The 15285-nt window shown below is 48.6% G+C and overlaps 1 protein-coding gene across 1 annotated transcript; it reads left to right on the top strand.

The window, feature by feature from the left end:
- Positions 1 to 11500: 11500 nt before the first annotated feature.
- On the top strand, positions 11501 to 14954 carry LOC109767003 (expansin-B2-like). The gene is made up of 4 exons (XM_020325757.1): positions 11501 to 11684; positions 11779 to 11800; positions 14200 to 14287; positions 14427 to 14954. Exons 1-4 carry the CDS (start codon positions 11501 to 11503, stop codon positions 14952 to 14954), a joined length of 822 nt encoding a protein of 273 aa, XP_020181346.1.
- The last annotated feature ends 331 nt before the right edge of the window (positions 14955 to 15285 follow it).

Here is a 15285-nt window from a genome sequence, read left to right as displayed (position 1 = left end):
ATAACCTTAAGGTATATTGGCATATGATATTCTCATTGTCTAAGGAACCAAAGTAAATGTTAACATTTTATATAAAAATACCGACAACATGATAACATGTGATCTCGCGGTAATTTATAAGATGGGCTCGCCCAACACCATTGTTCTTATTATTGATAGCATCCTTGTTACTTTAAAAATGCTCATGATTGGGAAAACAAGATGATCATCAATACATGATCTAGTCTTAGAGGCATGACTAGGAATCATACTCGTGTTTATGTTTACACACATGTAATTGAGTTTTCTTCCGAATCTCATAATCAATAAGCAATGCAATTATAGTACATAAAATATAAACTAATTATAACATGAAAATATAATAATACATTTATTGTTGACTGTAGGGCGTAGTTTCAATAGATGTGGGGCCAAATAAAAAAAATCCTTACAAGCCCTCTAAATTTGCTCAACTTCACACTTCTTGTCAAGGGTGGGGCCAATCCCTCCCCCCCCCCAATACACATAGCTCTGCCACTGTTTATAGTCCTATTATGAGATGGTCTGATATTGTACAATAGCTAGTTACTCAAATCCTGAGTGCACTATAAAACTTTCCTGGCTCTGCTTCTAGCCACGACTACGTCTATGGTTCTTCACCCTCATTCTATGGATCAGTGATCGACTAATGGTGGTATATGTACGACATTCAGAAAGCGTCTCACGTCATGTACGATGTACGTGGTGATGAGTGAGTTGTTGTAGTTATTAGACTATTAACATCAGTTGTTTGTAGGCATGTGCACGTAAGTACGTGTTGTTTCATTTCATACACCAAAGGTGTATGTAGTATATGCCCGATCATCGAAATAATTGCTATTATGACAATTTTGGCAAAAACACTCTAGAAGAGTCATCATCTTCTCCAGGATCGTCATAAATTATGGAGCATCTTTTCATCGAACTGTGTGTCTCGTAACACACACACGGTTTGCACCACAAAATCGTGTCCAATGGATCGGCCATCGCACATGTTTTGTTTTCTGACACACGATTTTATCTTTTTATTGTTTGTGATGCCTGCGTTGCACACTGTTCGCTCCACGAGTGTGTGATACGTTGTTTGTACGTTGGTAGTGACGGTGGTGCTTAGAAGCATACACGTTGGGCCCGTAGCATCATTCTGCAGCAGTGATAAGTCAATGATGGAGCTTACATGCATGCACGTACAAAATGGGCCGATCAAGAATCAAAATTTAGTATAGTTGTTTTTTAGGACTATAATTGAATATACATAGCGGATCCATATTTCATACTACAAAAGAAAGCTGGACATGATTAGCAAAACTATAGTACAGACTTTCTTGCAAGCATTTTAATATTTGAAATGGCCTGAAGATATAACGTGCGGCCTGGTCTTATGGCATATGTAACGACGGTCTGACTTTGTCTGCAATCAACCATTTGACTTGTGCGCACCCCCCAAATGATTAGCGGATGATCGGTGATCACCGCCAATATGTGATTGTATTGTACGCGCGTAAACCGGCCGGTGCCTGTATTCCTCCATGATTCCCTCCGTAGCCATGTGACCCTGTAGCCCTAAACACGCCATCCGCGTAGTCGTCTCGTCGGGTGCAACTGCAACTTGCGCCGGCTCGTCGTTCTCACCTCATTTCGCTTAGAGAAAAATTCACCACAGGTCACCAAACTTGCACTGGCGTTAGCTTTAGTCTCTATGGTTACAAATACCCGCAATACGATCACCAAACTTGCATTAGGGGGTCATCTACGGTCCAAAATACGATTTTCTATACGTACGCGCTGAGCTGGCTCGAGTCAACGGCTGCCAACGGTACGCTGACTGCTACATGCACTTCCTCGCTCGAATACGCAGGCAACCAGGTTTTTTTTTGCAAAACTGGTAGTTATTAAAAGATCTCCTCCCCCCACCTGGTCGGATCGAGCCACCTGGTCGGGTCGGACCGAGCCACTCCCTCCCCTGCTTCTCCGCCCCTGGTTCGTCGCAGCTGCCGAGGTGGTTCGTCGTCTCCGGCGTGGGCGAGCGTGGCGACGACATCTTGAGCTCGTCGTCGGACGCTGCGCCGCCGCCGTCCGCGCCATTTGGGAGGGGCCTGCGTGACGTCCCTCTCGCACCGACGCGTCGTGACGAGCATGCCTCGCCGCCCCTTTATGGTACGTCCCCGTCGCCGGCAGGTTCTGTACTCGATCTGTCCATGAAAGCTCCGGGGAAGAGCTTGCGTTCGAGTCAATTGCGCACAGGTGCTAGGGTTTGGGCTTTTTCTCTCCCCTTTTGCCACGGATGGTGTAGGGTTTAGGGTTTTAGCAGCGGACGTTGAGCAGGGCCACAGATCAAAGCTAGGGTTTCTGATGGGCTATGGATCTTGTATTTGGAGATGATCTAGGGTTTGCAGAGCAAAATTAGGGTTTGATTTTGGAGCATGCAAGGCGAAGGCCATGCTCGCTTCTCCCCTATTTCTTTGCTTGATATGGCCTGGTTGTTGATCATGATATGAAGATGATCGTTTTGCGCATGAGATGATCGTTTTGCCCATGAAAAATCATGTATTTGTTCGATGGAGGCCATGAATCCGTACTTTCTTTCTGCAACATGTATGAACTTTGCTCTGTAAGATAACTGAATTTACCTGTCTGAATATTGAAATGTCTGAACTTGATTTAGTACAATAACTGAACATTGACACTAAGCATTGCCACCTTGTTTGTTTTGGTGCAATTACATTACTTTACTACTTGCTAACAGTGACTGAACTTTTGGAGTTAACTGAACAAACATATTTGGTTTGATACAGTAACTGAACTACTGGTGGTTTGATACAGTAACTGAACTTTTGGAGTTAACTGAATATTTTCACCTTGACTGAACATTCATAAATGTCTCTGTTTATCTTGTCTGAACATTGGAAATTTGAATGTTTTGCAGGACCCCTAAGCAACCATTTCTCTGTTGAGGTCATACATGGTGGCTATTCCCTTTGTGCAGGCAAGCATAGGGATTACCACAAAGGCCACTCCGTTTGGTATGACTACTGTGACATAGATAACTGGACACCTACTGTTGTTGCTAGTCTGGTTGAGGAAATTGGGTATGAGTTTGAGGGCAGGATTAGGGCTTATTGGTGTGTTCCTGGGTTGACAGTGTACAAGAATGGATTAAGAGAGATCAAGATAGGGGACAACACTATGACAGAAAAAATGAAGGATTGTGTTCGGAATGGCAACCACTTCCAATAGATATTTCTTGATCATGATGAGAGCATGAGATCATATATTTCTGTTGTACAAGTTCACTCTGATGATGAGGATCCTCCAGTTGTCAAGTTCAGTGGCAGTAGGCCAAAGAAGGAGAAGGCTGATCAAGAGCATGAGGAGCAAGCAGAGCAAAGACAACAGTAGCAAGAGGAGCAGGCTGAGCTCACTGTAGTGGAACAGGAGCTGCCTCAGCATGATCAAGAGCAGGAGTAAGATGAAACACAGTCAGAAAGTGGAGCAGAGTCAGAAGAAGATGATTTCATACCAAGTCCACCCCAGCCAGGAACAACTTACCTTTCATCTCAGTTTGGGTTTAGGGCTAGGAAATCCTCTAGGTGTTTGAACATGGATGCAGCAGACACAGTAATGCAGGATTGAGATGAAGATTGCATTCCACAATTTGTTGATTCAAACATTGATCTGCAAGATGATGATGACTTGTTTGACAAGAATGTTGATTGTGACAAAGGCAAAGGTAAAGCAGTCCAAGAAGAAGCTGATGATCCTACTGAAGATGTGGACATATGCTTGCCTTCATCTGATGAAGATAAGGTTAAGCTTAATTTCAAGAGTTTTAGAGAAGAGGACCTGGCTAAACCAGAGTTCAAAGTGGGTCAGACATTTGCTAGTGTTGAGTTGCTGAGGAGGGCTATCAAGGAGTATAGCTGTCATGAAAGGGTTGACATCAAGTGCCCTAGAAATGATAGGAAAAGAGTTAAAGGCATTTGTGAAGATGGGTGTCCATGGTCTTTGTATGCATCATTTGATGGGAGAATCAACTGCTTCATGATCAAGAAGTATAACCCAAATCATACCTGCATAAAGAAATGGAGTGGCAAGTCATTCACTGCCCCCTTCATGACAGGGAAGTATCTTGATTCATTCAGAGCAGATGAAAACATGAACATGAAGAATTTTTCAAGGGTTGTTCAGAAGGACTGGAACATGACAACCACAAGGAGCAAACTTAGAAGGGCCAGGAGACTAGTGAAGAAAGTCATTGAAGGAGATGAGTTAGAGCAGTATAACAGTACGTGGGATTATGCAGCAAAATTCAAAAGATCAAACCCAGGCAGCTCTTTCTATGTAGGTGTCAATGATGGCATCTTTGGAAGTTGTTATTTCTCTCTGGATGCCTGCAAAAGGGGTTCCATGCAAGCATGTAGGCCTGTCATTTGTTTGGATGGATGCCACCTGAAGACAAAGTATGAAGGTGTTATGCTTTGTGCTGTTGGCATGGATCCTAATGACTGCATTTACCCTCTGGCTTTTGCTGTTGTTGAGGTAGAGAACACTGACACATGGAAATGGTTTCTGTCAAACCTGAAGAGTGACTTGGGAATTCTGAACACAGAGCCATGTACTATAATGTCAGACAAGCAAAAGGGGATGATCAAGGAAGTGAGGCAGCACTTTCCTGATGTAGAGCACAGGCACTGTGTTAGGCATATATGGCAGAATTTTCAGCAAACACACAAAGGAGATGTTCTTAAGAACCAGTTATGGAAGTGTGCAAGGAGCACAACACCAGAGATGTGGGCTACAAGCATGGAGGAAATGAAGGTCATCAGCATAGAAGCATACAAATGGCTTGAGCAGTTACCACCCAACACTTGGGTTAGGGGCTTCCAAAGAGACTTGGTCAAGTGTGATATCCTTCTGAACAACAACTGTGAGGTTTTCAACAAATATATTCTTGAGGCCAAGGAGATGCATCTCAGATCAATGATTGAGAAGATCAAAACTCAACTCATGGTCAGATTCTACAACAAAATAAAAGAGGCAGAGAACTGGCCTGGTTCTGTATGCCCAAAAATAAGAAAAAGAATTCAAAGGAATATAGAGCTGGAAGCTACATGCATGGTTTCAGGGGCTGGTGATGGCATCTTCCAGGTTGACAACAGGATCAAGACATACATTGTTGACCTCAAGGAAGAGAGTTGTACATGCAAAAGGTGGGATCTTAGTGGAGTCCCATGCCACCATGCAATTGTATGCTGTAGACATGAGAGAATTGACCCAGAGAGTTTGGTTCACTCCTGCTACAGTATAGAAGCATTCAAGTTAGCATACAAGCCAATTATCAAGCCTTGCAGAGATAGGAGTGAGTGGCAGAAGATGAATGCTTGTGAAATCAAACCACCTGTCCATGAAAAGAAAGTTGGGAGGCCTTCAAACAAGAGTAGGAGAAATCAGCCTTATGAGATTGAAAAGAAAGATGGCACAAAGGTACTGACCATACATGGAGGCACAATAACATGTTCATACTGCCATGAACAGGGCCACAACATCAAAGGATGTAATACAAGAAAAGCTGGCATTTTGCCATAACTACCAGTGAGAAGGGGGCCAAGGGCTATTCCTGAGGATGTGTCTGATGATGAACAAGATGGTGGGCAAGTCACACAGAAGGAGGTTCATATCACACAAGATGATGAGCAAGTGACACAGGAGGAGGTTCATGTCACACAAGATGATGGCCAACTTACACAGGATGATGTCAATGCCACACAGAATGATTGCCCAGTGCATACAACAACAGCTACAAATGGTGGCAACCTGACCATGAAGTTGTTGAAGATGAAAAGAGACAAAGAAAGGCAGATGGCAGCCAGGAGAGATGAAGCACTAGAGGCAATGAATGAGATGGCAGAGAGGAGAGCAGAGGAGACTGAAGCAAAGAGGCGGGAAATTGCTATCAGGATAGCAGAGAAGGCAGCCAGAAGAAGAAGAGCAGCAAAAGAGAAGAAGGCTGAGGAAACAGCAACTAGAAAAGCAGCATTACAAGAAGAGAAGGAGGCCAGGGCAATTGAAGCAATTGCAGCTAAGGCAGAGGCAGCAATGAAGAGAAGAGAAGAGCAAGAAGCCAAGAGAGCTGTTGCAGCAAAGAAGAAACAAGATCAAGAAGCAAAGAAGAAACAGCAAGAAGAGGCCAAGAGAAGAAGAGCTGAATCAGTTTGCCCAAGTGCACCAACAAGAAGTGGACGTGTGCCCAAGAAGAAAAGAGTCAATATCTTTGATGAGTTCAGATGAATCAGTGCTGTTGCACTTGTAATTCAGTGATTTTTTGGCAGAAACTTAAATCTGAGTAATTTGATGCTCATTGAGCTCAAATGTGGTTCATTCAGTGAAGAAACTAATAGAGCTGAAATGTAGCTCATTCAGTGAGACATAAGTAATTTGATGCAAACTGAATTTGATGCAGCATTGCAATTTTGTATATGTGTCCATCTTTGCTGAATTTGAGGCTCACTGAATTTTTATGACTGCAATTTTTTCAATTTGCTCAATTCAGTGAGACATAAGTAATGTGTCCATCTTTGTTCAACCTGACCATGAACTTGTGTTTATGATTGAATTTGCTCAATTTGCTACATTTGCTCAATTTGCAGCAAACTGAACCCAGGACCTGAATTTGAGGCTCAAGTTGTAATTTTTATGATTGAATTTATGTTGCTCTATTTGCTGCAAACTGAATTTGAGAGCTATTGCTCAATTTTTCTTTAAAGAAAAAAAATAAAAAATCAAACCAAAAAAAGTTTTGCCTGGATCTCGAACCCAGGACCTGTGGTATTGAACGTTGGGGGCAATGCCAGTGGGCTAAGTGGTAGTGCTTTGATAAAGGGCAGGTACTAAACTAACTATTGTAGTGGCTAGTGGCCCATGCCTTTTCGGTTTCCTCCTCTGCTTTTAAGCCCACCCACCCACCGCTCCACTCTCCACTCACCTTCAGTCCACCCCGCACCAAACCACGTCGCCTCAGTTACCCCGCACCACCCCCGCCGTCAAGAAAACCCTTGCCGCCGCCGACATGGAGAACAGCCCCGCCTGGAAGAGGTCATCGATGACCTCGCAAGCGACGACAAGGCGATGCGCGCGGACCTGACGGAGATCGGGAAGTGGTTCCCCAGCATTGGGATGTTGCGTCGCCACGTGCATGGCCTCCTCAAGGTCATGACTGACGACAAGCTGGACCACGCCTGCGACGACCCCCAAGGTATCCCTCCTACGCTCGTCCTCCGCTTCGTGATGCAGGAGACGCGCTCTGACGACCCGGGGCAGCGAGCCCGGTGGTGGATGTACCGGTCCGCCACCGCGCCGCGGCAGCCGGATCCTGAGCGCATTGGCTCGCGCGGAGCGCGTCGACAACGTCGACCTGGCTGTCCCCGCGCCTGTCAACACGGCCTACTGGGACCACTACCAGCCCGACCTCCTCGGGCGCAATGACGTCTCCGAGTACATCTCCTCCGACTCGGAGTACGACTCTGGCTCCGACGAGGACTCTGGCTACGCCGCCGACTCGTCCTGGTCGACTGGCTGGGAGGAGCCGGAGGTGATTATCCTCTCTGACGACGAGCCAGAGGTCAAGGTGGCGGCGCCCATCGTCCCCGAGCCGGAGGTCTAGGTGGTGGCGCCCATCGCCAGGGAGGGTGACAAGCACCGCCCCATTGACGTCGAGCTGCTTCCCGATGTTCCTGACATCGTCAAGCAGGAGGTGGAGGTGGTCTTGGCCCTGCAAGCACAGGTGGAGGTCGCAGCTCAGCTAGAGAGGAAGAAGAAGAGGAAGGTGGCAGCTGACATGGAGGTTCGCCGCTCGGAGCACCTCCAGAAGATGAAGAACTAAAGAAGATGAAGAAGATGCAGTTGCCAACATTCAGAAGATGCAGTTGTAGTTAGTTAGGTATGCTGAAATATATAAATCTTTAGCATATAAGTTATAAAATACTGTAGTTTGTTAGGTGTGCTTGTATATTAAGCACATAAGTTATTTCTAATTGAGATGTTGGTAATGTTGGCAATGTTGAACTAAGTGGCAGTTGATGCTGTTTGAGATGTTGGTGATGGTGCAGTTAAACCTGTTGATGAACTAATTGAGAACTATGTTGTATATTAATCTCATGTTGTTTTATGTTCTCTGTTGATGCTGTTGATCCACTGTTTTATGTTCTCTGTTGATGCTGTCTTGTTGACGCTGCTGTCTAGTTGATGCTGTTGATGCTGAAGTGCTACAAAGTTATGTAGAGTAGTTTATGTTGTTTGATGCTATAAGTTAACTAAATTTTGTCTGAACTTTATGCTATATAAGGCAAAATGACACCATAAGTGTCTTGTTCCTATATAAGGCAACAATCCAAAAGAAGAAGCTGCCAAATGTGTCTTGTCTGCTATAAGTTAACTAAATTTTGCCTGAACTGAACTTTGTCTTAACTGCACTTTGTCAGATAACTAAATCCAGACAACTCTGCAAATTTTGTTAACTATACAAATTCAATTATCTTTGTCTTAACTGAACTTTAATTCAGTAATATTTTCAAAAGTACAAATTTTGTCAGCAAATTTAGTTGACTTTAAAAATTCAGTTATTACTAATTTTAGTTAGCTTAACTGAACTTTGCCACCTATCTGAAATGGCAACACTACACACCCTACAACTGGTTTGAATTTGTACTTGCACACCCTGTAACTTGCATTATGCATGCACCATTGGTCCACCAATAGATCCACCACCAGGTCCCCTTCTTCTTCCTCCTCTTCCACCAGATCCACCACCAGGTCCCCTTGTTCTTCCTACACTCCTCCTCTGCTCCCGCTCCCCTGGTCTACAGCAGCAACCATGGTGTCCTGGGATGATCTCCCAACCTCTTCTGAAGATGACTTAGTGACCAGCAAGGTTAGTCATGTCCTCTCCTCCACGTAGCTAGGGTTAAACAACAGCTAGGGTTAAACAGCTTCTAGGGGTTATACTTAACAAATGCAATTTTTTTTCTTTTTTTAGCCTCCAGCAACAATTTTCTGCAAAGAATGAACTGGCCTGGCCACAGATCTGCTTAGCTTTACATGTGAGCATGGATCTTTGTGTGAGAAGCATGTGGCTTTTCAATCTGTTGACAGTGGAAGAAGATTCCTGGCTTGTGCACACAAGGTTTGTACAAATCCAGATAATAGTGCCATTTTATCATCATTTTACAGTGATAGTGCATTTTATCTGAAGATTTGCAGATAACTGGATAATGTCACTTCATTGAATGTTTCTTTGGATGATAGGAAGTACCTAAATGCAGCTATGTGGAATGGATAGACCCTGAGTGGCCTGAAGCATTGAAGATGAGCCTAGCTACCATATGGAGCTTGTATGAAGAGGAGACAAAACAAAGGCTACAAGAAAATGTGTTGAGTGATGAACAAAATTTGAAGATCATGGAAGAGAAGACAAAAATGGAGAATGAGCTGAGACATTTCAAGCTTGATTTTGCCAAGATGGTGGCTGAAAAGGAGCAGGCAATGAGTCAATTAGGCAACACACAAATTGCTCTGGCTGATCTGAAGGAAGAGCTTGAGAAGAAGAAGAGCACTAACAAATCTGTAACAAACATTCATCAGGTATTCAGGGCTAAGGCAGAGAAAGAGAGGGACCAAGTCATACAGGAGAGGGATCAATTGAAGCAAGAGAAGAGAAAGCTTGAGTACATGACAGGTGACTTATTCAAACGCAAAGAGGAGACCAAGGAGAAGATAAAGAAACTTAAGGGGATGCTGAATGATTTTGACTGAACTTATCTTGTTCTTGTCCCTATGTAAACTTAATTTGACCAACTATGTTGTGAAATGGATTTGGTTGTCAACTGATTTTATCTTGCCTGTCAACTGAATTTTAAGTGCAATGGATTTGGTTTTCAACTGTAATATGTTGTCAAATGATTAGAATTGAATTGAGACATGCTGTGTTGCTGTCTAAATAAAGAAGTAACATAACAACATTGGTACATAACTCCAGTCTTCATATTATTTGATCAGTTATCCATTACAACCATCACAGCATGCAACCATTACAACCATCAAAGCATGCATCCAAACCCAAAACAAGTATTTAATCTACTTAATCTACTTAGTGTGCTGTGCTCACTGATTTCGGTACATCACACTTCTTCATGACTACTATGAAACACAACACACAAAGCACCATAACAGCAGCCATCACCAGCTTCAGCAGCAGTAGGATTTCTCTACCTAATCCAAGCAGCATAGCAACTTGCTGCTTGGTTGCAAAGTTCTTCTCACTAGGGTTGCCAAATGACCCAAAATCAACTCTGCCAGCACCTCTCCCAGCCATGCCTCTTCCAGTTATGCTTCTTGTGTTCATTGCTTCTGTCCTCTTCATCTCAAGCTCCTCCCTTTTATCCTCAGCTGCTCCTATTGCATCCACAGCAGCATCACCAACAAGAACCCTATGTTCAACAAGATGCTGCACATATTCTAGCTCCCAACGCCAGAAATCACAGGTGACCTATAGAACAGAGAAACAGAGCATTTTCAGTTAACTGAAAAAGTTCAGTTAACTAATAATTTCAGTTAACTACCACCAACCAATTGCAGTACAAACCTAATGCCAGTTAACTAAGTTCAATCTGACAAAACCCTAATGCAGTCTTACACATCAATCTGATGCAAAACCAGTGAAGAAAAGATCTACCACACAGGTAGAGGAACTTGACCTGGTGTTTGCTGCACCTGTAGAAGACCCACCCCTCGTGCTCGTCCGTGCCAGAGCGGTAGAACTTGACCTGCTCGCCACAATCCGGGCACGGGATCAAAGGAACCACAACGGAGTGGTCACGTAGCCCAGATCGAACAGAGCTCGAAGATGACATGAGGAGAGAGGGCGGCGACAATGTCTGCGGCGGCGGTGGAGAGAGGGCGGCAATGGCTGCGGCGGCGGCGGCGAGGGCGGCGGCGGAGGGAGGCGGGTGGGCTAGGGTTGGGAGACGGCAGCGGGTGGGCTCGGTCCGCACGGGTGGCTCGATCCGACCAGGTGTGCGACCAGGTGGGGGAGGAGATCTTTTGTTCTGCCAGTTTTGCCAAAAAAAACCCTGGTTGCCTGCGTATTCGAGCGAGGAAGCGCATGTGGCAGTCAGCGCACCATTGGCAGCCGTTGACTCGAGCCAGCTCAGCGCGTACGTATAGAAAATCGTATTTGTACCGTAGATGACCCCTAAGAGCAAGTTTGGTGATCATATTGCGGGTATTTGTAACCACGGGGACTAAAGCTAACGCTAGTACAAGTTTGGTGATCTGTAATGAATTTTTCTCTTTCGCTTATTGGCCTGCCTATAAATATCCTGGCAATGTCATCCCGTCCAGCCATCACAAGTTCACAACACAACACAAACAAACAGGAGTAGTACATATCCTACAAATTCAGTAAGAAGGTTGTTCATAGTCGACCAAAATGACTGGCGTCACCAACAACACCATTGCCCTTATGCTTGTGGCACTCCTCTCCGTGCTCGTCACGTCCGTCCGTTCTGCGGCCAACTACGACACCGCCGCCGCCAGATCCTACAACTCCGGCTGGCTCCCCGCCAAGGCCACCTGGTACGGAGCGCCCACCGGCGCCGGCCCCAACGACAACGGTACGCCCATACATACACATTTGCATGCATCACGTACGTAGTGCCACCTTGGTTACGTAGTAATAATGTTGTTCTCCTCCATTTGGATTTGCAGGCGGTGCTTGCGCGCGGCTTCAAGAATGTGAACCAGTGTTAGAAGGGAGAGAGAGGATTGGTGGAATTGTTGTTGTATTGCTTGAGCCTCGTGAGCATATATATAGGAGTACAATGATCTACTTGGAGTACAAGACAAGCCAGAACAAATCCTAGTCTATCTTGTCTTTCCTAATAAAAAATATACTCAACATCTTCCCGCAGTCACAACGGTATCGATGTAGACGGTGAGACTGGAGAAGAATCCGAAGGCAAGCCGACGGACACCCCCCACAGTCGTAACGATCGATTCATCGTGGAGTCGTGACTGGAGTAGAAACCGACGAGGTTGCTCAAGCAGGCGGTAACCCTTTTGTGCCGTTTGTCGATGTAGCCGAGAGCGTGGGTGGTGGAGCCATGGTCGAGGTAGCCGTGCGAAGAATGCCGTGGTCGATGTCGAGTCGGGGTGGCCGGTGTCGAGGAAGTCGCCGTGGAGCCGCGGATGCAAGGAGGCGCCGAGTTAGTCATAGGCGCATAAGTGTCAAAGTAGTGGTGCGCCGGGAAGAAGATGATGTTGACGACGCGTCGCGGCGGGTTTGCCGAGCCCGGGGACATATCGTAGATGAAGGCACGCACCGGTGTTGCCAGCACCGGGCATGCGTAGACGGACGAAGACGAAGTTGACGAAGCGCCGCACCAGGCTTGCCAGGCCCGGGGACACGTCGTGGACGAAGGCACGCGGCGGTGTTGCCAGCACCGGGCATGCGGAGACTAGGACCTGTACGAGCTGTACGCCATGTCGGAGAAGTCGGGGTAGATGACGGCGACGCTGACGATGGGCTGGTGCTGGACGAAGACGAAGGAGGTGGACGGGCGGCGGCCAAAGAAAAGCGGCGGCGGCGGCCTGACGGCGGCGGCGGCGACTTGGTTAGGAGCGAGGCGGCGGTGCTCGAAGTAGGCGGAAAACCCTGACAACGTGACGAACACCGGCGCGGATGGTGGCGTTCCGGCGCCAAGGGAGAACGGCGCGGCGCATACCACGGGAGGTCGACGTGCGGTGACGACGGAGTGGACCGCGGGCCGCGGCTCTATGGCCCGAATGGGCGACGCAGCGGCGGCGGGCAGGTCCGGGCGACGGCGGGAAGACCTCGGGGCGGCGGCGGAGACCGCGGGCCGCGGCGCGACAGCCCGAAGGGGCGGCGCGGCAGAGGAGCGCGGGTCGGTGCAATCGCGGGGACGGCCTCGGGACGGCGGCGTGGACCGCGTGCCACGCTCGCTACGGCCCGACGGGGCGACTCAGCGGCGGCGTGAGGGTCGGTGTTGCCACGGGGACGACCTGGAGCGGACGACCTCGGGGAGGCGGTGGACCGCGGGCCGCGGCACTACGGCCCGAAGGGGCGACGCAGCGGTGACGCGGGTCGGTGCAGCCGGGAGAAGAACCACGGGGCGGTGGCGCTGCGGCCCGACGGGGCGACGCAGCGGCAGCCCATTGCTCGATCCGTGGAGGGCGCGCTGAACTCGGGGACGATCTTCACGGGACCTGCGGAGGCGCGCGCAACCGACGGGCCTGGTCGGTCGCACGGCATAGATGAGGTGGACCGCGACGGCGGGAGGGTGATCAATCCGATCGCGCGCGAGGTCGGGGACGCCGCTCGGTGGAGACGGGGTGGCGGCGGAGTCCGAGATGAAGCCGGCGACGGCGGGCGGCAGGGCGGCTATGATTGGCCGCCATATGGCGCGAGGCCGCCGGGTCGGGTGATGCAGGAGTCCCGGTCGGAGCAGGGCGGTGACGGCCGGCGTAGATCGACGGGCGGGCCGGCGCGCGAACGGCGGCGGTGAAGGGCCGCCGCATGACGCGAAGCCGCTGGGTCGTGGGGACCGACGGTCAGACGCGCGGACGACGAGCGAGGCCGCCGGGTCGGGGCGACCGGCAGGCAGACGCGCGGACGACGCGTGAGGCCGCCGGGTCGGTGAAGAAGCCGGCCGATCGCGCCGGGGTTGGAGTAGAGGCGCACGAGGTCGACGGCGGCGGTGGGTGACGCAAACCAATCAAGATTTGATCGGAAAACCAAAAAGAAACCGACGATCAAGATGACCGGCGGGAGAGAAAAAAACCCGGAGCAAGGGCTCGGGGAAAAGACTCTCTAGGCAGCCGGCCAACACGGCCGACGGACGAACCCTAGGTACGGGCGGCGCGGCCCCCGGCGGCGGTCATCAAGGCCGACCGCCCCAGGGGCGGCGCGTGGGTGCGGAAGCGGCGGCGGCTAGGGTTTAAAACCCGGAAACTGATACCATGTTAGAAGGGAGAGAGAATTGATGAAATTATTATTGTATTGTTTGAGTCTCGTGATCATATATATAAGAATACAATGATCTACTTAAAGTACAAGACAAGTCAGAACAAATCCTAGTCTATCTCATCTTTCCTAATAAACAATATACTCAACAACCAGTACGCCTTCTCCTCCATGACGTCCTGCGGCAACGAGCCTCTGTTCGACGGCGGCGCAGGCTGCGGCAGCTGCTATGAGGTACGTACTATGCTGCATTAATAAATCCGACACCAGTTAAATTAGTTGGTCAAGCTCAAACCTACCACGTGCATGCAAAGATGCATCCATCAGGACGTTGACCATTAATTTGCTTTGCTCGGCCGGTGTTTTATTTCAGATCCGATGCGTCGCCGCCAACAACCCTTCCTGCTCCGGCCAGCCGAGGAGGGTGGTCATCACCGACATGAACTACTACCCCGTGGCTAGGTACCACTTCGACCTTAGTGGCACGGCGTTCGGGGCCATGGCCAAGAACGGCCTCAACGACAAGCTCCGCCACGCCGGCATCATCGACATGCAGTTCAGGAGGGTGCGCTGCAACTTCCCGGGCATGAAGGTCACCTTCCACGTCCAGCGCGGCTCCAACCCTAACTACCTCGCGGTGCTCGTGGAGTACGCCAACGTGGACGGGACCGTGGTGCGGATGGAGCTCATGCAGACCAGGAACGGCCGCCCCACGGGGTCCTGGGAGCCGATGCGCCGCTCCTGGGGATCCATCTGGCGGATGGACACCAGCCGCCCGCTGCAGGGGCCCTTCTCCATGCGCATCACCAGCGACTCCGGGAAGACGCTGGTGGCCAACAATGTCATCCCGGCCTATTGGCGGCCGGACAAAGCCTACTGGTCCAACGTCCAATTCTATTGATTTTGGCTTACCTACTACGTGCTTCTCCCATCGATCTGTGCCCATGGAGTTGATGCTTCTGGATGTCTCTTCTCACCAAACGGTACCTATCGTTTATTGTAAGTGGTATATAAGGCCTTGTACAATGCAATGCAATGCAAGGTCTTTAGAGGTACTCTATTTGTAAAAAGAAACCGGTATTTTCTCAAGTACGGGTGTTTATTTCTAATGTAGCACATAAGCTTACTTAGACACCTCTGTTATCCGAAAAAGAATCGGTGCTTAAGAAAAACCAGTTTATATTTGCAAGCTGCTCTACATGGTCCAGATGTTGCTAGATAACTGGATGATC

The sequence above is a fragment of the Aegilops tauschii genome, chromosome 6 (genome assembly GCF_002575655.3).
Source record: "Aegilops tauschii subsp. strangulata cultivar AL8/78 chromosome 6, Aet v6.0, whole genome shotgun sequence".
Taxonomy (NCBI): Eukaryota; Viridiplantae; Streptophyta; class Magnoliopsida; order Poales; family Poaceae; genus Aegilops; species Aegilops tauschii.
Note: the sequence above shows the minus strand (reverse complement) of the source record. Positions and strands in the feature narration are given on the sequence as shown.

Excerpts from the sequence above, each read along its gene's own strand:
- LOC109767003 (XM_020325757.1), top strand. The coding sequence starts at position 11,501 with ATGACTGGCGTCACCAACAACACCATTGCCCTTATGCTTGTGGCACTC. Across the intron at positions 11,801-14,199 it reads GGTGCTTGCGCGCGGCTTCA|CAACAACCAGTACGCCTTCT; the intron begins AGAATGTGAACC and ends AAACAATATACT. Across the intron at positions 14,288-14,426 it reads GCTGCGGCAGCTGCTATGAG|ATCCGATGCGTCGCCGCCAA; the intron begins GTACGTACTATG and ends GTTTTATTTCAG.